This window comes from Balaenoptera borealis, assembly GCF_965194805.1.
Source record: "Balaenoptera borealis genome assembly, chromosome: X".
NCBI lineage: Eukaryota > Metazoa > Chordata > Mammalia > Artiodactyla > Balaenopteridae > Balaenoptera > Balaenoptera borealis.
The window spans coordinates 127,460,579-127,483,023 of record NC_138881.1 but is presented as its reverse complement, the minus strand read 5'-3'; the positions used below and the strand labels follow the sequence as shown (position 1 = coordinate 127,483,023).

Here is a 22,445-nt window from a genome sequence, read left to right as displayed (position 1 = left end):
TTAGCCCAGACGCCTGCCCATCCCCTCCTCCCAGAACAGGGCTAAGTCCTCTCCTGTCACTCAGAGGACTGCAGTTGCCTCCTGCCAGGTCCCTAGGTCTCCTCACCTCTAGACCTGCCCCTGATCCCACCCTCCAGGAGATGGTAGGGTGGGGCACAGAGCAGGGACAGACACTGGAGAGGATCAAGGAGGGCTGGCCGCAGCTGCCTGCTGCTGGTTCCCCACTCCTTGGGTACCGGCCACCCTCCAGCTCCTTCCTACGTCATCTGATCGGCAGGTCCGGGGGATGGGGGCGTTCACTGAGCTGGGGGTTTTGGAGGTGTGGGGGAGGACAGGCTGACAAATGTCATTTCAGACTCATTGAGTTTGAGGGGCATGAGAAGTGCAAAGACATTTGTAAGTGGACAGGGCAGGAAGGAGGCACAGAACCTTCCAGAAGGTCAAAGACAGACTGGAGGAAGGGTAGGTGGAAGGAGCAGGGCCCAGCATAATAATAGTGAACATGTACATAGTGTTTTTTACATGCCAGGTATTGTTCTAGGTATTTTATAGGAATTATTACCTCATTCCATCCTCATAGCAACCCAAGGAGGTAAGTGGTTTCATTATCCACATTAGGTGAGGGTAAGGAGGCACAGAGAGGTTAGGTAACCCGCCCAAAGTCACACAGCTGGGGCCGGATTCGAACCCATGAAACCTCCCTCTAACTACAGTTGTGAGTGTGGGAAACCGGAGACAGAGTCCCGCGCTGGGAGATGGGACGCTCAAGTCCCAGTTCTGTCCGGTCACCCAGGCCCCCCTTCGTCCTCCCGCGGAGAAACCGATTAGGGTAGGAGCGCCCTCTCCTGGAAGGCGCTCTCCCGGCCGCATCCTCCGCCCCGGGCGCGGGCGGGAGGATCGCGGGCGAGCGGGCTACTGAGCGCCAGCCCCGGCTCCGCCCCCTTCCTTGAGGTCAGCCTCCTGGGCGGAGCCGCGGCCCAGGGGAAAGGCGCATTGGGGGAGGGGTGGGCCGCGTCTCCGGGCCACTCCCGGGCCACTCCCGGGCCACTCCCGGGCCACTCCCGGGCCCCGGCGCAGGCGGGTGGGCGGGAGGAGCACCGGCTGGCACTTGATTGGCAGCTGGGCCGGCCAGTCAGCCCGGGGCGTGGGGGCGGGGCGCGGCTCCGAGCGCGAAACATGGCCTGGCTGGGTGCTGGCGGCGGCGGCGGCGGCGGCGGCTACGACGAGGAGGGCGACGATAGCGTGTTCAAGGCGGCGGTGGAGGTCTTCGCGAAGCTGAAGGTGCTGCGGGGCCGAGGAGCCGCCCCGGGGCGGCTGGGGCCGGGCGGCGGGGCGGGCAGGGCCTGCTGCGGAAGTCGGCGGCGCCGGGCGCGCCGCCCCAGTCGCCGCTGCAGGCTGCGCCCTGTGTCCTGCTGCGCGGGAAGGCTTGTGGGGCGTCCGTCTCGGCTCCTTGGGCGGCCCCAGGCCTTCATTCTCGCTGTCTCCACGGCCCATGCCTGGTACTTCAGGCAGGCGCCGTGCGCGTACCGCACCTGAACTTCTGTCGCTGCAAGGCCCGGCCGGGCGCGCGGAGTGAGTGCAGGGGCGGGGGCCACAGGCCCGGGACTCGAGGAGCTCGCGGGGTCCGGGGGAGACAGATGGGCGGGGTCCATGCCTCCCCCTCCGAGTCAGCGGCCAATCCCCGTGACAGCGGTGGTGAGGAGGCCCGCCCCGAGAGGTCAGGCAGCGGTCCCGGGACCGCTACCCGCGCTCCCCTCCCCTCTCCCACCCCGTCCCGGCTCTCCCCTTATCCCCTCTCCTCTCCCCCCCGCCCCGCGACACCTCCCTCCTGTCCGCGATCGGCCCCGTCGACCCTTTCCCGACCCTTTCCCTTTGCTCCCACAGCCTGGAGCCGGGATCGGAATCTCTCCGAAGCCCCTAGTTGCTACCAAGTCAAACTACCGCTTGCGCTCCGAGGGGGGCGTCCGTAAAGGAGGCGGAGTGGCGGGTGGCCGGAGCCGCGGATGAGGGGGAGTGAACTCTGGGCGCGATCGACAGCGCTGCCAGTGTGCTGGGCGCGCCCGGCGGGGGGGGTGGGGTGTGTGTGACCCGCCTGGTGGGTGCTGGGCGGCCGGGAACGTGCGTGAACGGAGGTGCGCTGAGAGCGTGATTGCAGATGTGCGTTTCAGCCCTTCGCTGATGTTGGCTTTCTAAAGCTTCCTGGCTTTCCCTTTCCTTGCTTAGGACCTCAGCTGCCCCTTCCTCCAGGGTCTTTATATCACAGAACCAAAGACCATTCAGGAACTGCTGTGTAGCCCCTCGAAGTACCGCCTGGAAATCCTGGAGTGGATGTGTGCACGGTAACAGCCTGGTTTCTTCCTCCCCCACCCCTGGGGTACACGGGCACCCCTCAACCCACCGGGGGGAAGGTGGGGTTTGTTCTTTATCTGAGGAGCTGCCCTCCATCCCCGGTCACTTGTGAGAGCCTCTGCTTAGATAAGAAGTGAAGCCATGCTCAGATCTGGGGAGAAAGTGCCCTGGGCAGTGCTTCAGCTCGTCTGTTTGCCGCCTCACAGAAGCTGAGCTTGGCTTCTGAGCGTTTTTTCTTGCTGTAGCTACTAGTTTCAGAGCTGGCAGGGACCTGGGAAATGATGTACTTCAGTCCTTTCATTTTCAGACTGGGAAGCTGAGGGTCAGGCTGGAGTCGAGAACTGTCTCAGGTCTTGCCACCGAGGAGTGGCAGGCAGGGCCAAGACCCCATTTCCCAGTCCTTTGGGTCAAGGTGCAGCTGGGTGTGTGTGCCTGGCACCGTGCAAGGGAAGCAAAGCCTGCCCAGGTGTCTGCATGTCACACATACTCCTATACAGCCTTCAAAGACCCAGCTCACACGTCCTGTCTCCTTTTAAGAAGTCTCCAGTTCCCAGGGCAAAACGTATTCCTCCTTCCTCTGGACACCCACAGCCTTTTGAGCGCACCCCTGCCAGAGCCCTCAGCCTGTTGGTTGGGTCTTGGCCTGCTGTCCTGTCTGGCTCTGCAGAGCACTGGGAGCTGCTGGAGGGCAGGCACCAGGTGGGACCCCCACCCCGGCCATCAGCCCCAGGTCGCAGTGCAGCGTTGCACATACTTGAGACATGCTCCGGGCTGTGGGGTGACAAGCAGGCGCACAGACACATGCTTACCGGGCTGCCACTCCCGGTGCTTCAGACACGGATGGGTGTCCTCAAGGAGCTGGGACTTGAGTGGCCACGGAGGCTCAGGCACCGATCCCAGTGTTGGGCGCACCTCTGCGGTCTTGAGTGCTGTGGATGTTGGCAGGGAGGAGGTGGCATTTGATCTGGGAGGGAACGAGTCATGGCGGGCACTCGTTTCCACAGGAGCGGGGAGTCAAGGTGTTGGGAGGGAGAGCCGGGCAGCAGTGGCCTGAATGGCAGCCCAGGGCAGCTCATGTGGAGCCTTCCAAGCCACGTGAAGGCCTTTGAACTTTACGCTCTGGGCAGGACGGGTACGGGACCAGGGGAGTGACATACTGAAACTGGCATTTTTGGCAGGGTGACTTGGGAGTCCTGTGGTGGATGGATTTGGAGGGGAGAGGCTGGAGGCAGGGAGACCCAATACGGAGGCTGCTGCAACAGCCCTGGGAAAAGATGGCAGGAGCCTGGCTTGGAATGGCAATGGCTCTCATGACAGGCACTGTTGGCCCTGGAGGTACCAGCGTCTGGTCCAGGAACCTGGGAGGAGAGATAGTAGTGGGGATGGCCTGGGCTAGTTCGGGGATCTTGAACACGCTCCCAGGAGGAGGGAGGCCAGACTCAGGTCTTAGAGAGGCTCTCATGGGAGGGAGCCCAGAGTTGCCTGGCCCACGTGGAAGCTGGGGACTGGGTCCCTCTGCTGGCCAGAGGGGGCATGGGTGAGAGCCTCTGGCTGCAGTCCTCAAATGCTTTTAGTGCTTTTTTAAATACAAGAAACAGAATCCTTTTAAGAAGCAACCAGGGAATGTCCAGTTGCTTTTTATGATCCCAAGCTGGCAAAAGTGCCGTAGGCCTTTCGATGGCCAGAGGATTGCACAGAGTCCAGTTTCTCCCAATTTCCTGCTGGCTTCTTTGCACGTGACTTCACCACTTCAGCCTCCTTTAGGGCCACCTATTCACCCCTGTCTGGGCGGAACCTGGAAACTGCACGCAGCATTGGCTGGGGGGCTGGGCGTGGTGGCCCTTGGGGTCCTCTATGCCCAGCTGGCCCTCAGCACGGGCGGGGCAGAGCTGTGGGGCTCCTAGATTGCTGAGTTTAAGGCGCATGGGTTTCCTTGGCTCCCGAAGAGCTGTACTTGAGTTCAGGGCCGTGAGCACCGTTAGTTTCCGCCCTGCTCCCTGCTGCTTCAGGAAAATCAACTTTAATGAAAGCCCTTTCTGAGTGAGGTCGCTTAGGCTTTCGGGGATTTATTCTTTAGCGTGTTGAAGTGGTTTGCTGAGGTCCAGCCTGATGGATCACTGAGTGCTCTCTGCTCTCTGGTGCTTTGTGAGTGGGAATGTTGCCTGGCAACCAGGCCCAGGGCCAGCCTCCCAGCTTTTCACACGGCGGGGGCTCCTCCTCCCGCCCCTTCTGGCCCAGCCCTCTTCGGCAGAACGGGTGGCTGCCCCGCCCCCTCTTCCCTGCAGTCCTGCAAGGGAAGGGGGGCTGGTGCCTCAGGTCGGGTCAGGGTGGCTCCACTAGCTCCCAGGGCCCCAGCATAGTTGGGGCGGGTGTGACCTGGGATGCAGGCGTTTGGAGGCATGGCCCCAGGGAAGCAACGGTGAGCCTTTTCCACCGAACACCGAACACCGACCCTGCCCTCTCCCACCATGATGAGTGAGTCAGCAGGTCCCTGGGGCTGAGGCTTGGTCCCCCACACTGCCATAGCAGGGCGGGGTCCTGGCCCCAGTCATCCTGGGGCTCTCTGGCAAGCAGCTGCAGCGAAGTTCCCATGGCCTCGGTGCTGTGCCAGGCCTGGAGCTTGGGACTGGGACGCGGTGCTCAGACTGTGCCCCTCTCGTTGAAGAGACCCAGTGAGAGACCTGTGCTGTGTGTCGCTTGTGACGCCTGCCGGTATATTGCACCCCTTACTGCCTTTGGATGTGGTCTGTGTCTGGAAATGGTTCTGCCCATCAGCTTGGCATCTTAAGGCAAGACGCTTACAGGTGGCCACCGTCCCGTTTATCTGTGTGGTATCATCAAGGCTGGGGCTCCACCAAGCCAAGGGGGACAGCTGGGATTGCTGTGACCCCAGAGCCCATGCTAGGAGCCCTCGAATGGCTCAAAGCTGTGACCTGGGGTAGCACCATCTCCTGCTGACTATGTTAGTTTAAAAACATTCCCTCTGTTGAAAGAGCTAAGCACGGGCATTTACTAATGGCAGATTGTTCTGTGACAAGGGGCTGTGGTCATCCATTCGTTAATGCCCACTGGCCACCATTTCAGTGCTGGCTGCCATGTTAGGGCCTAGAAATAACAGAACAGAAAGTCAGCTCCTGGCCTCGGTGAGCCTGAAGTCTGGGAGGTGAGAGCGCAGTGGAAAGACAGCTCCCAGGCCCCGCAGTGACAGAGGGGTGCCAAGCTGGCTGCAGGCATGTCCAGCCCGCCCCTGGCTTCCCTGGGGCGGTGATGTCAGCCGTGGCGTGGGCTTCACGGGGTGAGCTGGAGCCAGCTCGGTGTGCTTGGCTTGGGCGGGAAGAAAGCGCTGCAGGCGGAGAAGGGCAGGCACACACGTAGAGGTGCGAGAGGGGGCCCAAGCCAGGCCTGCAAGGACGCCAGAGCAGGGAGGGCCTTTTCGGACGTCCTCCAAACAGACCTGCGCCATGATTTCAAGAAAAGCCAGCCCCTGGGTTCCTCCTGATAGAGAGCTTAGCGCTCTGAGGAATTCAGTGTTCTCTCTTGGGCAGTCATTTCATCTCTTTTATTGTGAGAATTTTAATTTCAGTATTCAAATTCACATTTCTGAGGTAAACTTTCAGAAATATTTTGGTTTTTTGTTTCCCTGGTAATTTATGGAGTTGAAGTCACATAAGGTTACCCATTTGAAGGTGAGTGTTCCAGCGGCATTTAGCGCCTAGGCACAAAGCTTCGCTTTTGAGAGCATGGGTAAGGGGGGGTGTGAGGGGCCCCCGCAGCCCACTCGGGCCTGACTGGTCTTGCTCTTTCCCTGCAGGGTCTGTCCCTCCTGGCACGACAGGTTCAGCTCACCTAAGGGGGCCTCAGCCGAGGTGAAGATCCAAGGTGGGTCTCCGCTGGAGGAGTCTGGTACTGAACGGCGGATTGGGGGCCGTTCTCACCGACGCCACCGGGGGCCCGTCCACGTTGCGCCGGTGTGTGTGCGCGCACGTCCCACGAGGCACTCCTGGAGGCACGCTGGGCAGCTCTCCGTGGGTCTGTGGGCCTTATCGTGGATGCTTCTTTTTGACCCTTTTTTGGCAGAAACTGTCCTTAACCCGGCAATGAACGTTAGGTAAAGGGGAACGTACTGCAGTCCTCAAGATGGTGGCTGGCTCTTCGCCCACACAGCAGTGTTTCCAAAGGTCCATCCTTCCACGGGCCTGTATTCCCGCCGCCCCCCCAACCCCAGGGTGGGTGAGCTGGACCCCAGATTCCTGATCCGTGCCGCTTCTGGCACTGCCAAGTTAGTTATCTGGGGACAGTTGTCCCCGAGGCTGAAATGGGCCAGAAGAACAGGGGTTGTGTCCTGGAGCCTGCGGGGCTGGCCTGGGGGCCGGCCTGGGCTGCACAGAGGCGCTGCCCTTCCCCCTAGCGCTGTCATGTCCGGCACTTTCCTCCCGATGGGACCGTGCTGAGGCCGGGCGAGCCTGGTCATCAGGCCACACCTGAATCCTCTAACGCACATGCGCGCCCAGGTGCCGACCCTGGCCCTTGCCGCTCCCGGCCTCAGTTTCCTCTTCTGTAAAGCGTGGGTGCTCAGCCTTGCCGCCCCATGGGAGTGCGCTGAGTGCAGAGCGCTTGTGAAAGAGTGTAATTGGGAGAAACCGGGACAGGTAGGGGGTTAGAAGTCACAGCTTCACGTGGCAGGTATTTATGGAGCACCCACTATGCGCCCGGCACTGTTGTAGGTGCTGGCGCTGCAGCAGTGAATCAGTCGTGCTGCTGTCACGGAGCTCGCTTGCTAGCTGGGAGAGACAGGCGACGCGCAGAAGGCGGCAGACTTCTCAGTGTATCAGATGGTGAGAAGCGCCGTAAGCAAGCCAGGTGAAGGCAAGGTGGTGCTCGGGTGGGTTGGGAGAGGGGTGGAGCTGTTGACACAAGATGGCTGGGGAAGGCCTCTGTTTAAAAAAACAGAGCCGTGCAGGAAGGGAGGAAGTGAGCCAGGCAGGTATCAGGAAGATTAGTGTTCAGGGCAAGAGAACAGCGAGCACAAGGGGCCTGAGGTAGGCTTGTGTGTGGCTGGCAGCTTGGAGGAACAGCCAGCAGGCCGGGGTGGCTGACGTAGAGTGTAGAGTGAGGGCAAGGGGTGGGATGAGGTCAGAGGGGCCACGGGGCCAGATCAGGCCAGGCCTTGTGGGCCGCAGAAGGATGTTGGCCTTTATTCTGAGGAGGGCTGCAGCCTGCCTTTGGGTTTAACAGGGCACGGGTCCGGCCACGCTGAGACTCGGATGTGGGCTAAGTGAGAGGGGGGCCAGGGGGTCCGCAAGGATTTGGGGTGAAGGGATGTGGCCTGAGCCCGTGCGCTTGGGGGTATAACTGGCATTTGTACCGTGTCTCCAGGATGACTGATGCTTTCACATAGATGCTCTGCTTGCTTCTAGCGCCAAACCTTCCAAAGCAGATGAGTGTTCTGCCACTGAGGCATATGAGGGCGGGAGCTGTGAGGGGTAAGGGCATTGCTGCAGGGCTGGGGGGAGGGGGTATGGAGCTAGCATTGGCCCCAGGCTTTCTGGCTCCAGGTCCTGGCCTTTCTTTGTATACCAGATGGTTACTCAGAAAATGCCCAGGACTCCCTGGAAGACGTGGCCGAGCATTCCTTGCACCACGCAGGGACTCAGTTTCCCAATCTGTGAAATGAAAGAGTTGCCACCTCCTAGGGTTGCCAGCAAAATGAAGGGACATGATGGTATGAAAGGTGTGTAGGAGATTGACAAACGTGAGACGGTTCCTTTTGCTTTGGCTTGGCGAGGTCTCTGAAACGGTGGCACACAGCATGTTTGGAAGGTTCCCTGGCCTCTGTGGGCTCCTCAGGCAGCTGGCTGGCTTCTGCTAGAAGCAAGAGTTCCCTATATGGAAGAGCATTGAATGCGACCTCTTATTTCAGGTGAGGAAACTGGCCCCCTGAGAAGGGCAGTGACTGGGTATAGGTCACACAGCAAGAGGCACTCCTGGCACCTGCGGTGTCCGCCACCTGTGTCCTCGTTTTACCCGGGTCTTCCAGGCGCAGCCCGGCCTCACGGGTGCTGGGCCTGCTGACGCTAGAGCAGGAGCACCCTTACCAGGGAAGCACTCGGCACCCTGCATGGGTGTGTGGTGTCCTTGCCTGTTTGGGTGGGTGTCTGCGGTAACTGGATCCTTGTGTTCCAACAGAGATGGTGAAACTGGGCCATGAGCTGATGTTGTGTGGGCTGGATGACCACGAGCTCCTGAAGGTAAGAGAAGGCCCTCTGTCCCCATGGGCCGGGGGCCTCGGTGACGCTGAGGTGGGCATGGGAGGGCTTTCTTCCCTCAGGCCCAGGAGCTAGCACCCACAGTCCCCGCTTCTTAGCCCCCTGGGGCAGGAACCCATAGGATTCCTTTGGGTAGACCCCAGCCATCCCTAGGGCCGAGAGGGGTGGGTGGCTGAGGAGGCCGAGAAGGATCTTTGGCTTCTGATGACCAAAGGGACAGAGAGCACATCCTGTCCTTGGTGGATGACTTCATACACACCGACGCCATGGTAAGTACTTTACATGCCAGTAATTGTCACACCCACACTTGGCAGGAGGTACTTGTCTTAGCCCCATCTCATGGGGAAGGTGACAGACAAGTCTCTCAAGGTTACCCAGTGACAGAGCCTGGCCTCAAACCCAGGCTTCTGGCTCCTGAGCCCATGCACTTTCCCCCATGTGCTGCCCACCCGTGGGTTTCCATGCAGAGGCAGGCCTAATCCACCCCCATATCAGTCAAAGAAACCCTGCCACCTACCCTTAAAACTTAAAAAGAATATTTGAAAGAATTATTTTCACATTTTGGCTATTACAAACAATGCTGTGACTGTTCTTTATACGTTTTTGACAGAAGACATGTTTTCAGTTCTCTTGGGTATATAGCTAGGAGCGGAATTGTTTTAACTTTTTGAACTTTTCGAATATGTTTAACTTTTTGAGGAACCGCCAAACTGTTTTCCAAAGTGGCTGTGCCACTTTACATCCTCACCAGCAATGTACGAGGGTTCCAGTTTCTCCACATCCTCACCAACACTTGTCATTGTAGCACTTGTTATTATCTTTTTGATACCAGCCATCCTGGTGGGTGTGAAGGGCTATCTCATTGCGGTTTTGATTTGCATTTCCCTGATGACCAATGATGTTGAACATCTTTTCATGTGCTTATTAGCCATTTATATATCTTTTTTGGAGAAAAGTCTCTATTCACTTCTTTTGCCCACTTTTTAATTGGGTTATTTGTCTTTTTATTATTGAGTTGTAAGAATTCTTTATATATCCTGGATATAAGTCACATCAAATATTTGATTTACAAATATTTTCTCCCATTCTGTGGATTGTCTTTTCACTTTCTCGATGTGTCCTTTGGAGCACAAAAGTTTTTAGCGTTGTTGAAATCCAATTTATCTATTTTTCTTTTGTTGCTTGTGCTTTTGGTTTCATATATAAGAATCTATTGCCAAATCTAGTCATTAAGATTGACACCTGTGTTTTCTTCTAAGAGTTTTATAGTTTTAGCTCTTATATTTAGGTCTTTGACCCATTCTGAGTTAGACTTATGTGTGGTGTAAGGTATGTATCCAACTTCATTCTTTTGCATGTGGCTGTCCAGTTTTCCCAGCACCATTGAAAAGACCTTGGTGGCATCCTTGTGGAAAATCAATTAACGTAGAAGTGAGGGTTTATTTCTGGATTCTCCATTCTATTCCATTGATTTATATGTCAGTACCACACTGCCTTGATTACTGTACCTTTGTAGTAAATTGTGACATGTGAATCCTCCAACTTTGCTCTTTTTTAAGGTTGTTTTGGCTATTAGGGGTCCCTTGAATTTGCATATGAACTTTAGAATCAGCTTGTCAATTTGTGCAAAAAATCCAATTGGGATTTTGATGAAGATTGTGTTGAATCTGTAGATCACTTTGGCAAGTATTGCCATCAACCATGTTAAGTCTTTCTCTCCTTGAGCATGGGCTGTCTTTCCACGTATTTAGGTTTTCTTTAATTTTTCTTAGAGATGTTTTGTAGCTTTCAGTGTACAGGCTGTGAGGGGCACTTACCCTTTCCTGGGCTTGGGGGGGGTCTCCTGGAGCCGGCTCTGCTGAGGAGGGGACGGCACGCAACCCTGGCCGCTGGTCAAGGCTTTGTGAGATCCTGAGTGGCCCTTGGTTTCATGTTTCGGCCCAGGCTTTCCGCTGTCTAGACAGTGTCCCACCTCCCACCTCCTATTCCCAGGCTGCCCCTCAGGTGTATCATTCAGGCTCAGTGTTGTTTGGGCAGGTTGGGAGAATGAGTCAACAAGAGGTAGTGATGAGCAGCCAGTGGCAGGCCGAGGGCAAGGAGATGGAGATGCCAGAAGCTTCCAGAGGCACTGGTCCTGTCAACGTGGGGGTGCCAGGCAGCCTCAGCCATGAGACTCGTGAACGGGGAGCTGAGCTGCAAACATGACAGCAGAATGTGGCCCTGTCCCCAGATCTGCGCCCCACACAGGGCTGCCCGGCCTGAGATGCCCCTAGGAGCCTCTCAGCCCTCTCCCTCTCAGCCCACTTTATTTATTTATTTATTTATTTATTTTAAACATCTTTATTGGAGTATAATTGCTTTACAGTGGTGTGTTAGTTTCTGCTGTATAACAAAGTGAATCAGGTATATGTATACATACATCCCCGCATATCCGTCCCTCTTGCGTCTCCCTCCCACCCTCCCTATCCCACCCCTCTAGGTGGTCACAAAGCACCGAACTCTCAGCCCACTTTAAATGCAGGTGCTTCTTGGAGGGCTTTATACTGAGTCACCGGTGGCGCTGGCTGAGCGCATCACTCTGGTGCGTTCCTCAGAATAGCGGTGGGTCAGGGCAGGCCAGTGAGGAGCTCGAGCGGAGAGCCGGGCCCAGCTTGCCTCCCAGCATCCTTGCTTGCGCAGGGCTCTCGGGAGCAGGCTGGGCCTCTCAGGTTGTATTTACATCATGGGGATCATCCGCGAGCCTCCTCCCCTTTCTGGAAGGAGGAAGGAGTTGAGCTCCTGGCCGGACAGCTCCCTGCTGGGAGACCCAGCCGCCTTTGGGGTAGGGGCTGAGTCAGCTACCGCTTGGGAAGCCTGGCTGTAAGGCCTGGCTGCTTGCCGCCCCTTGGGGATGAGTCCTTGTTCCCCGCAAGGAGTGGATTCGGCACAGGCCACAGCCACGGCCTATCTTGCTGTGCCAGGGGCCCCAAGCCAGTCCACGACGCTGCTGGGTAGGGGGCAGGTTGCCAGTGGCCCGGCGGGGCCAGCTGCGGGCTGGGGGCACGTGGCATGCCTGGCTAGTGAGTGCATGTGGCCTTCCCTGCCCAGGGTCGGGCCTGTGCCCAGAAGCAGCTGCGCTTCATGGACCAGCTGCTGGACGTGGTCCGGAGCCTGACTGTCGGAGGCTCCAGCTGCCTCAGGTAAAGGCTCGGGACGGGCCCTCCCTGGAACGGCCGGTGGGCGCCCTTGGTCCTCCATCTGGAGCTGGCGGGGCTAGGGGCCCAGCCCCGGGCACATCTCCGGCTGGGGCTCCGCTCCCCGCTCCCGTAGAGGCGGCTGCTCCCTGGCCCGGGAGCTGTGGGCCGCAAGCCTAGGCAGGAAGCCCCACCCCACGCCGGGGTGCCGCCCGAGGTGCCAGGCTGTCGGCATGAAGGTGTGGTGCGGGCCTCGGAGAACACGGGCTGCCCCCGGCGGAGGGCGGGCACCCGCGGTGTCTCCGCACGTGGGTGGGCTCTCGGAGACCGGAGGAGATGCCTTCTCCTGGCCTGTGCGCCTGGTCTCGTCTGGCCTCTTGGGTCTCTGGCCGGTGATGGCGCGGCCGTGGGGCTGCCTTTGCAGCGTGAAGGAGCACTTCGAGGACACCAGGGAGAAGAATGAGGTGCTGCTGGGGGAGTTCTTCTTGAGCCCCCGCCTGCGGACGCTCCTGAGCCCCGAGCGTGACGCGTGGCCCCTGGGCGTGCAGCCACCTCTCGACAAGCAGAGCAACGCCTGGCAGAGGTACACGCCCTGCTCGGTCTGTTACCTGGGACAGAGCCTTCTGTGCGTGGCCCACAGGTGCCCCAGTGCCTGTGATGGCACAGGGCAGAAGTGTGCCCCCTTCTCTCCCTGCAGGGCCAGCCCCTCCATCGAGTCAGAGGAGGACACGGTGGCAGAGCTGGCCAGGCAGCTGCAGGAGAGCGCCTCGAAGCTGCAGTCGCTCAGGGTGGAGGTGAGGCGCCGGCCGTAGGGGCGGCAGGGGCCCCGCTACGTGTCCTAAGGCGAGGCACGTCGCCCACCCCAGCCTCAGACACCCCGTCTTTACGATGAGTGTGTCGGGAGGCCTGAGCGAGCTGGTGGGTGCCCACCAGCTTCTAGAACGTGATGGGTGCTCAGGCTCTGTGAGGGCAGGAGTGGGGAGGCTTTTTGAGGAGTGGACAGGACCGTCCTCGGGTGGGCTTTCGGCATGTGACCCTCCCCGCAGCCCTGGGCCCAGCCTCATTACTGAGGTCGCGAGGGGGACGTTGAGGCCCATGCAGGCCTCTGGTCTTCTGTCTGCCTCCCAGTCTGGGGAAGCATGGAGTGGGCGGCAGACCCCGCCCACAAAGGGGGTTAGGGACCTGGTGCCCCGTGACAGGCAGGGCAGCCTCAAGGGACCCTCCGCCTCTGGCTTTGCAGTACTTCGCGCAGCACAAGCAAGGAGCCGCTGTGGGCGGGGCCGACGCCAGCACCCTAGACCAGAAGCTGCGCCTGGTCATCTCTGACTTCCGGCAGCTCATTGTGGCTTTCCTGCAAGTCTATGACGATGAGCTGGGAGAGTGCTGCCAGCGCCCAGGCCCCAACCCCCGCCCGTGCGGCCCCATCGTCCAGGCCGTGTACCAGACTCTGACCTCATGCAGCCAAGTAAGTGTCACCCTCACCCCTCCCTCTCCCTCCCAGGTGCCGCTCTAGCCCCCAGTGAGGGACCTCAGGGCTTGGACAGGCTTGGACTCCCTGCGAGTGGGTGGCACGCTGAGCTCTGGGCTCCGGGCCCCCAGGCCTCAGTCTGGGGCTTTGGGCGGGTTGGGGCAGGCACTTCTTGCGGTGCCATGGAGGGGATGAGGGCTGATGGGGATGTCCCCCTGTGGGTCCCCCTGCACTTCAGGAGGGTGCCAACTGAGCCAAGACCCCGGGTGCAGAGGAGGCATGTGCACGGCCTGCACTGGGTCCCAGCTGAACGTGGGAGGCCCTCACCCCGCCTCCAGCTTCTGTCCCTGTACTGGCCTCGCTCTGTCTTCACGAAACTCCCAAATGTATCACAGCCTGTTCGTTCTTGTGTGGCCAAGAACTATGCCAGACAGATAGACAGATGTTTGCCTGTCTGTGCCCTTGACCCGGTTCAGACAGATGAGAAAAAGTGGCCTCACGCTGCTGCGCTGACTACATCAGTATTGACTCAGGTCCCCAGAGGCTGGCCTGGAATGCTAGGTTTGGTTATGATTGTGAGTACAGTTGCCATGCGTGGAACTCTGGCATTGGCTCAGGGCTTCCATGATGCTGGCCTTGGTTTTTTAACAAAAAAGCTCCTAGACTTCCAAACCTCTGACCAGCGTGTCCTTTGCGATTCTACCAACAGGCTGAGTTAGGGCACAGTCCTCTCCCATCAGAAATGCCCTTTTACCTTGGGACAGTGTTCTTCCCACCGTGACCCTGGCTTTGCGTGGCCTCAGTGTGGGATGGGGTCCATGATAGCGTGGCGTCCCCGCCGGGCCAGGGGGGAGGGAGTTAGGCTGGGGAGCTCTGATGGGTGACGTTCGGCATCAACCTGGGTGGGAAGCAGGACACGCCTTCTGTGGGTCAGACCACCAGCATTCAAGCCCACAAGTCCCCTCCCTCCCTCCCTCCCAGCTGTTGAAAGCGGTCGTGGAGGTCACTGACACCTCGGTGAAAGCCGCGCAGATGGCGAAGCAGCAGCAGGGCAAGCAGATCTGTTGGGGCAGCGACAATTCTGTGATGAGTCTAGGTATGTGGTCACCACCTCTCTGTGGCTGTGGCCACCCGTTTGGTGGTCAGGGGCAGGGCCTTCGCGGTACACCTCGGCTTAGCGCCTGCCTCCTTCTGTGCTTGACCCGCATCTGGGGACTGGCCCCTTACTTTTTTTCTTCTTTTTCCAATGCTTAAGGTTTTCCTTCCCTTGAAAACGCTTCTGACAGATTATAAAATAAAAACATTAATTGTAGGAAATTGGGATAATGTAAAGACGTGCAGAGGTAAACTAAAAACATTGCATAATGTGGTGGTCCAGAGATGGTCGGTGTTAATATTTTGGTCTATTTCCCTCTATTCCGTTTCCTCTCATCATTTTTTATTTCTTTGTGCAAGGTGAGTAGAATTACAACATGTGTACACTATTATATTCTTTCCCTTGGATCTCATTTTAAGCGTTTCCCCATGTTCTCGAAGTCACATTTTTAATCATCAAACACTTCCTTTCAGGCATTTGCTATAATTTACTTAACATTTTCTACTACTGACCCTGTAGGTCATTTTCAGTTTTATACACATGATGCTGTCGCAGGATTTACAATAGTGACAAATGGAAACAATCCAAGGTTTTACCCTTGGGTAATGCTTGGGTAAATAGTGGTATATGAATATGGTGGGACAGTATTTGTTGTTTCAAAACTTGGTTACAGTGACATGAGCAAATGTGTATCGTGTAATGTTAAAAGGAAAATGCAGGTTAAAAACGAAATATACAGTATGACTTCACTTATCTAAAGGGAAAAAAATGTAGAAGAATCCCTTGTAGGAGTTCAGCTAGAACATGGACGTTGGTTTGCTCTGTGGTGGAATCAGAGGTGTTTTAGTTCATTTACTCTTTCTTCGTCCTGCTCTGCAGCCTTCACATATTCCCCAGTGAACATGTATCACGCAGAGGATTTCTCCCCTGATTGTCAATGTTTAAAAAAGGTCGCAGTGAACATGTTTCGACATTTGTGCTTCCGTCCTGAGGCGGGGTTCCCGCCGTCGTGTCGGTGAGGCCAGGCTTCTCACTGTTGTGAGGCCAGCGGTCTCCATCTGACTGATCCTCGTCAGCGCTGGCTTTGAACCTTCCAACCTTTCTGCTGTTGGAAAGGGGTAAAGTTGTATCTGAATTTAATTTTAAACGTTTTTTCTGAGTAAGTCTATTTTTCTTATGTAAAAAAACACTCAGAAAAGGTTTTTGTTGTTGTTGTTCTTTTGTGATAAGAAAAATAGCCTTTTCTCTCTCTGAGTCTTAGAGAGAGAAAAGTGAAAAGTTGGATATTTCCCCTTCAATCCAGTTCCAATGACTTTAAAGCCAGTACTTGTGTAACCACAACCCCGGCTAAGAAACAGAACACGCCTCGCACGCTAGAGACTCGCACCGCCTCTGCCTGCCCGCAGCGAAGCGCTGTCCTCGCCCGCGGAGAATCCTCTCCCTGTGCTCCCACCGCCCACATGGGCGTCTGTGATCTGCTGACATCCGTCGGCACGTAGCTGAGGCCCTTGCACGGTCCCCTCTCTCTTCCACTCTCCCACCTCTCTTGCCCTTTGGCTTCTGGCAGTCTGATGATAGTGTGTCTTGGTGAGGGTCGCTTTGCGTTTCTCTCATTTGGAGTTTTTTGAGCTCCTTGGGTATGTAGCTTCATGTTTCTCGTCCACACTCGGCCAGGTGGCTGGCGACCCTTCCTCCGCACTTCCTGTTGCTCCCACCCTCTTAGAGGCCGAGCAGAGGCGCCGGCTCAGGGCCTTCTCAGGTCTCTCCTGGGTGCCCCCGCCACCCCGGGCGTGCGCGTGGCCTTCTAGATTCCCAGGACTGTCAGAGCTCTGCAGAGCCCTCGTGGGCATCTCATTTCCCATCCTCTCCTTCTGCGCCTTCTGGTTGGTCTACTGTTTGCCCCAACTCTCATCCACCGCCTGAGGCAGCGGCGACTCCAGCATTTGCCTGTCAGTCCCCCCCCCACCCAATGCACCCCCAAGGACTGGCTTCAGGCCACATAGCCCCAAGCCCTCCCTTGGGGAGCTGTCTGCGTGAACTCGCTGGGCTTCTCGCCGCTCTTGGCCTCGCACGCACACTCGCCACTTGTATCCCTGGGCACCCAGGAGTGCCTCTCCTTTCTGACTGAACTGCAGCAGAAGCCTCCATTTAAACATCCATCCTAACGTTTATCCTCGTCGCCGCTGTTGCTGTGACTCTCAGCCCTGTGCTTGCAGCCCATGCCCTCATTAGTATATGAATGACCACGAGTGCTCTCCACGACGTGCCACCTGCCCCGTGCTCACAGGACAGCGGCAGCCTTTGCCTTTCCCGTCTGAGCTGTGTGAACCCCTCCGCTTCCCCTCTGTGTTGTGCCTGCAGAGAAGTGTCTGCTTGCCCTGGATTCCAGAGAGTCTTGAGGGCAAGCGCCTCACCAAAGGGGGCAGCGCCCTTTTGCCGTCCAGCCCTCCAGCCCAGCTGTGGTCAGTGTCGCTTCCTCATTTTGTTTGAGACTCGTTCTTGGGCTATAGACACAGCAGAGAAATGATCCCTGGCAACTCCACACCAGGGGCCAGTTGGAAGGGCCTTGGCGTTTCCCTTGTGTCTACCTGAGAGAGTAAGGGCCTTGGTCTCTGCGACCTCGGGCCTGCCACTGTGGGAGGTCCGTGTGTCTGTGCTACTTCACCTCCCGGTATAAGAAGCTAGGCCACCGATCTGGGTGCCAGTAGCCAGGCTATGTTGGTCGCACGTCCCCATGCCTGAAGTGAGGGGCTTGAGTGAGGGGACCGGGTGCGCCTGCAGGGCTACCGCCCAGAGCCGTGGCCTCGAGTGTGTGGGCGGGGCCTTGGCGATGTGGGTGGGCAGCTGGTCCCATCGTCATTCATCAGTCACCCGTCATTCATCAGTCACCGGCTCGACTGGGCGGACCCAAAGCCCCTTCTGCCTCCCAGGCCATCAAAATATCAATGCATTTTGAAAACAAACAGGTTTCTGGAAGCAGGAAAGTCCATGGAGGCAATTCGCTGGATGCGGTGGGGGGAGAAAGCTGCAAGCAAGAGGACAGCCCGAAGGAGCAGGGCGGGGGCCAGGCTGCCTGGTGGAGCCACCCCAGTCCCAGGGCTGTGCGGCCGGCAGTCCAGCGAGGGGACACTGGCAGGTGGGCTGGAAGCGGAGGGCGTAAGCGGAGCAGGTCGGTACAGATGGGCGCTCCCAGGGAGGCTAGCCTGCTCTTCTGTGAGGAAAATGATTGACGTGAATGGCAAGCTCGGGCTCCTGGCACGCTGGTGGCCAGGTGAAACCCACCTCTTTCTGGCCTCTGAGGGTCCATGGCGTGAGGGCTGGTCCCTGCCTGCTCCTGCTGCCCAGGCCTCCTCTCCCCAGCCTGGACCAACACCACAGAAGAGAGAAGAAAGGCCTGGAAAAGTAGGCCTAATGGGTCATTCAGATAAGAACTTTCCAACCAAGTTGAATTAACGTAGTATCTTGTCCAAACATACCTAGGAAACTAGGAAGAACCAACAAGGGGAAACGCAAGCAGACAGTCTTAGGAGTTAAGAATGGTTGTCAGAGGGTTCAGGAAAACCATGCGAAGAGTAGAAAACGGATGAGGCAACAAATCTTGCGAATAGAGAGAAAAGGGGCAGATAAACAAAACGAGGACAAAGAAAAGCAGCACAGAGGCCTGATGCAGAGGAAGGAAGGGAGGAGGGGGACGGAGGTCGCAGAGCTGAGGGCTGAGTACAGAGAAGATGGACCCCGAAGACGCATCCCCAGGCCTAGTCTCCTGCAATCTGGAGTAGCAGGGACGCAGCAGCAGGGCCCAGGCTTCCAGAGACAGCAGGACCCAGCCAAGCCCTGAGCCAAGAGAAGGCAAGGCAGCAACGAGGGCCTGGAACACAGGAGAGACGTGTGAGCCGAGGACGCGCCCAGGGTCAGGGGAGCCCCACGAGCAGAGCGGGGCTGGGGCATCTAGAGGTTGGGAAAACCTGAGGATTTAGTAAAGGCAAATGACACCCCCAAATCCTATCTGCGGAGAGATGTGATCGTCCCCAGAGGGAGTGTCGCTGGTGAGTAGGGAGGGTGGCTGAGGCCCACCGCGTGATTCCTGACTTCAGAGTCACCCTTGGGGTGGGCGCGACCAAATGCCAGTTGCCGACGTTGCCGTGTGGGAGGGCAGAGGTCGGGTGGGCACCGGTTGCTGGGCTGCCTAAAACCCACACAGCATCAAAATCAGAACAGCCTCTCGCTCCTGGGCTCTGGGGAGAGGGCTGGGCAGGGACGTGGCCAAGCGAGTGGACCCTGGCCGGCGCTCGGCCTGGCGCCCACGGGGGCTTCCAGCCGTGCTCACCAGCCCCTGGCCCCCTTCATGGCTCCTGGCTCAGGGGGGTGGGGGGGGGCGTGGGGCCTGAGGAAGGCCAGTGGAGAGACGGGCTGGGAAGCGCTGGATTGACTTTGCTGTTTTCTTTTCTCTGCAGCCATCAGAATGGAAGGGGTAACCTGGAAATACAAGGTCTTCAGCAACGGACTGCCCAATGGCCTGCAGTAGCCCCCATGTTCCCGGGGCTGCCCTCCGCATGCTCCGTGTCTTCAGCGACTGGGGGGGGGGGACGAGGGGCCGAGGATGGGGCGGGGCCGTGTGAGCTGGGGACAAAAGAAAGCTCAGGTTCTAACAAGTTGCCTCCAGCCTACTTTTTTTTTTGGTAACATCTTTCTTGAAGTATAATTGCTTTACAATGGTGTGTTAGTTTCTGTTGCATCACAAAGTGAATCCTGGCCCTCATCTGTGCGGCCTGGGCTGCTTAGTTGTCTGCCCCATCCTGCCTGTCCCTCGAGCCGCCGCCACTGCCTGTTAAGCTCGGCGATGCCTCGTCACCGCCTCTGGCTGAATGCCGCCTGAGCTCCCCGCCCGGCCCCTGCCCTGCTCCGCTGCCTGCCCTGGGGCCGGCCTTGCGGATGCCCGGTGAGGTCTCCTTGCTGCCCCACGGCCTGGCTGCTGGCACCCACTGCGTCTGCGTCGCGGCCACTGGAACGGGTGCTTCCTCCTTCCTCCCCGGGTCACCCGGCACTGGCCTGGGGGATTTCTGCCGGTGGCCTGGCTGGCTGGCCAGGAAGCTGTTCTCTGTATCTCCGTGCGCAGGGCGCCCTTCACAGCCACCTCCCTCCCTTCCGGCGCGGGAGTGGGCACAGCTCGTGGGGCCCCGCCTCCCTCAGCCCGGCGTCAGGCGGAGGGGTGGGGCCTCCCTCAGCGCTTGGTCGCCCGCCTCGCTTGTGCCCACGCTCTCCTGCCGCTGCATCCGCACCTTCGTTTCCCCAAGGCCCCTGTGGCTGCTGCAGACAAGGAGGCTCCAGGGCCTGGGCGCCAACCCCCCCCCCCCCCCCGCCCCGCCTGGGCTGCCGGAGCCCCCGGGCCTGGTCCCCTGCCTGCCTGGGGCATCCCCCAGATGGCTGCCGCGGGAGGTGGGAGGGCGGGCAGGCCCCCAGGCGCCACAGTCCAGGTTCACTGACAGCTCTACAGACCAGGGGCCTCTGGAGGACCTGCGGCAGGAGACTGGGCCTGTGAGCGCCCACGGCCAAGTGCTGGCATGTCCTGCCCCGGGAAGAGGTCCTGGGGATGATGTCACCCGCTTCCTGGATCACGGAGGGCCTTCCCATTCCCCTCCTGTGCTGACTGTGCCCTTCACCCTTGACTGAGCCATTCGGGCTGGGAAGGCCCCGAGCCTGGGGCCTGAGGGGCTGGGGCTGTGGGTGCCTCCGGGCCGCCCCCGCCCCCGCGCTCACAGGGCTCGGTGGAGGGCTGCTCTGCCTGCCTTTTTCCCTTGCTCCTTCCCTGGCAGCCTCCGCTAAAGGCTCCTGAGCAGTTCTGGGTCGTTCTATCCCATTGCTGGTGGAGGGCGAGCCCGCACCAAGGCCTGCCCTTACAGCCCACTTCAGCTTCACGAGGGGCGGCCGGCTCCCCGGTGGCGGGGGGAGCTGTGCCTTGGAGATGCCCCTGAGGGAGATGCCCCAGCCTGGGGCTGGGTGTTGAACCTAAGTCAGACTGGGAGGCAGGGCTGGGCGGAGGGCTCGGGCTTCCTCCTCGCGCCTGTGACAACACGTTTCTTCGGCCTGGGCTGCGCTGCTCGCTCGTCGTTGGGAGCCCGCCTGCGGCCCAGAAGCCGGATTTCCGATCTGTAAACGCGGGGCGTGTGTCCCAGGGGCTGTGGGCGAGCGAGGGGGCCGCGAGCCGGCCGCACAGGTCCTGCAGCCTCAGGCCTCCTGGTTGCCCAACAGGCGGCTGGGGGTGGGCCGTGGCCACAGATTAAAGGCCGCTCGGAGCAGCCTGCGTGGAGACAGGTGCCCAACAGCCCAGAAGCCGAGCCGCGCCCCCTCCCGGTAAGCCAGCATGGCAGCTGCCGGCGGCCCGGAGACAGGCGGGGGGCCGGGTTGGGGCCAGCACCCGCGTGCCAGGGCACAGGCCAAGCCAGGGAGGCTGGGGATCCCCGTGAGGGCTTTCTCAGGTGCCCGCTTGTGTGCGTCCGGGCAGCCGACCCCAGGGGTGCGTACCTGGGGTGCTGTGCCTGAGGCTCCCGGCCACTGTGTGTCAGTGACCATACCGTCTTGGGCTGCACCTCCCCAAGTCCCCAGTGACATGGACCTGGCATACTCTTCCTGTCCGTATACTGGAGGCAAGAGGCAGAGGCCTCCGGGCTGGGGTCTGGGCACATCAGGCCTTCCTTATGCTGTTTACTAGGTGGTAGTAGTGGGGATGGTCAGGGAGGGACTGAAGGACACGATGGATGGGGTTACAAGCCCCCTAGGACGCCTCATCCTGGACAGAAGTAGCAGGTCCTGGTCTCTGGGTCCCAGCTTGGGAAGTGGCAGGAAGTGAACCCAGAAGGGTTGGAACCTTGGCCATGGGCACGGCTGTGGGTGGCCAACTCCAGGCATCCCCGTCTCTTTGGCCCTCAGGTTTTGTGCCTCTTGTTTGGGCAGCTGTAGGCTTCACTGTCCCTGTGAAAACATCACCATGTCCAAGGGACCCCGGGCTGAGACCTTCGTCTTCTTGGACCTGGAAGCCACCGGGCTCCCCAGTGTGGACCCAAAGATCGCCGAGATCTCCCTGTTTCCCGTCCACCGCTCCTCGCTGGAGAACGCCGAGTGCGATGAGTCTGACGCCCCAGTGCCGCCCCAGGTCCCGGACAAGCTCATGCTCTGCACGAGCCCGGAGCGCCCCTTCACTGCCAAGGCCAGCGAGATCACCGGCCTGAGCAGCGAGGGCCTGGCCAGGTGCCAGAAGGCCGGCTTTGATGGCGCTGTGGTGCGAACGCCGCAGGCCTTCCTGAGCCGCCAGGAGGGCCCCTTGTGCCTCATGGCCCACAATGGCTTCGATTATGACTTCCCCCTGCTGTGCACGGAGCTGCCTGGATACGCTGCTGGCGCCGCGGGGCCTGGACTGTGCCCGCAGCCATGGCACCCGGGCCCAGGGTGGCAAGGGTTACAGCCTGGGCAGCCTCTTCCGCCGCTACTTCCAGGCGGAGCTGAGGGCCACGTGCATACCCGGCTCATGGTCTTCCTGCACCGCGCCGCCGAGCTGCTCGCCTGGGCTGACGAGCATGCCCTTAGCTGGGCCCGTGTCGAGCCCATGTACGTGCCGCCCGACGGCCCGAGTCTCAAGGCCTGAGCCAGGGGCTCGGTAACGCTGCTGCCCAGGGTGACGAGGCCCACTCCCTGCAGCAGGGCTGTGCCAGCCTCCACCGTTCGGCCGGGCCGTGCGGCCTGGAGCTGGACCCGGGCCAGTGCCTTGCTGCCCCTCCTGGCGGGCCTGTGCACCTGCCAGGCTTTCCCCTGGCCCTGGCCTAACCTGCCCCGCAGCCCTAGAGCCTTCTCCCGGCCCTCCCCCGGCCCGTGCTCTGGTGGAGGTTGCTGCCGCTGGCGCCCACCCTCCACCCCGTCTTTCAGTAAACATTGACAACTGCTTACCAGCTGGCTTTCGCTTGCTCTCCTCCCTACACCCTGCCCGGAGTGGGCCAAGAGGGAGCCAGGCCAGGGGCACGAGCAGAGCACCCCGGGGCTGCCCCCTGGTGGCCTATCTCTGCGGTGAGCCTGGTCGGGGAGCCGTCGGCGCTCGCAGCCTG

General features: G+C 59.4%; 2 protein-coding genes across 7 annotated transcripts; both read left to right on the top strand.

Annotated features, from left to right (window-relative positions):
• Window positions 1-1,127: 1,127 nt before the first annotated feature.
• HAUS7 (HAUS augmin like complex subunit 7) lies at window positions 1,128-19,003 on the top strand. Of its 6 annotated transcripts, XM_082376821.1 has the most exons (12): window positions 1,307-1,572; window positions 1,885-2,077; window positions 2,224-2,339; window positions 5,015-5,153; window positions 6,161-6,228; window positions 8,536-8,597; window positions 11,703-11,794; window positions 12,213-12,371; window positions 12,486-12,582; window positions 13,029-13,253; window positions 14,238-14,352; window positions 18,807-19,003. In XM_082376821.1, the coding sequence occupies exons 4-12, from the start codon at window positions 5,089-5,091 to the stop codon at window positions 18,875-18,877; spliced, it is 954 nt and encodes a 317-aa protein (XP_082232947.1). In that variant the 5' UTR covers window positions 1,307-1,572; window positions 1,885-2,077; window positions 2,224-2,339; window positions 5,015-5,088; the 3' UTR covers window positions 18,878-19,003. The 6 variants fall into 6 exon arrangements, with proteins under 6 accessions (XP_082232949.1, XP_082232945.1, XP_082232948.1 ...); XM_082376820.1 differs by lacking the exon at window positions 1,885-2,077; XM_082376819.1 differs by lacking the exons at window positions 1,307-1,572; window positions 1,885-2,077; window positions 5,015-5,153 and adding an exon at window positions 1,129-1,281.
• A 2,319-nt stretch (window positions 19,004-21,322) lies between these two features.
• Window positions 21,323-22,280, top strand: TREX2 (three prime repair exonuclease 2). Its single transcript, XM_082376825.1, is given in 3 exon segments — window positions 21,323-21,726; window positions 21,728-21,846; window positions 21,849-22,280. Coding segments are annotated over 3 exon segments (651 nt in total). The 5' UTR covers window positions 21,323-21,337; the 3' UTR covers window positions 21,992-22,280.
• The last annotated feature ends 165 nt before the right edge of the window (window positions 22,281-22,445 follow it).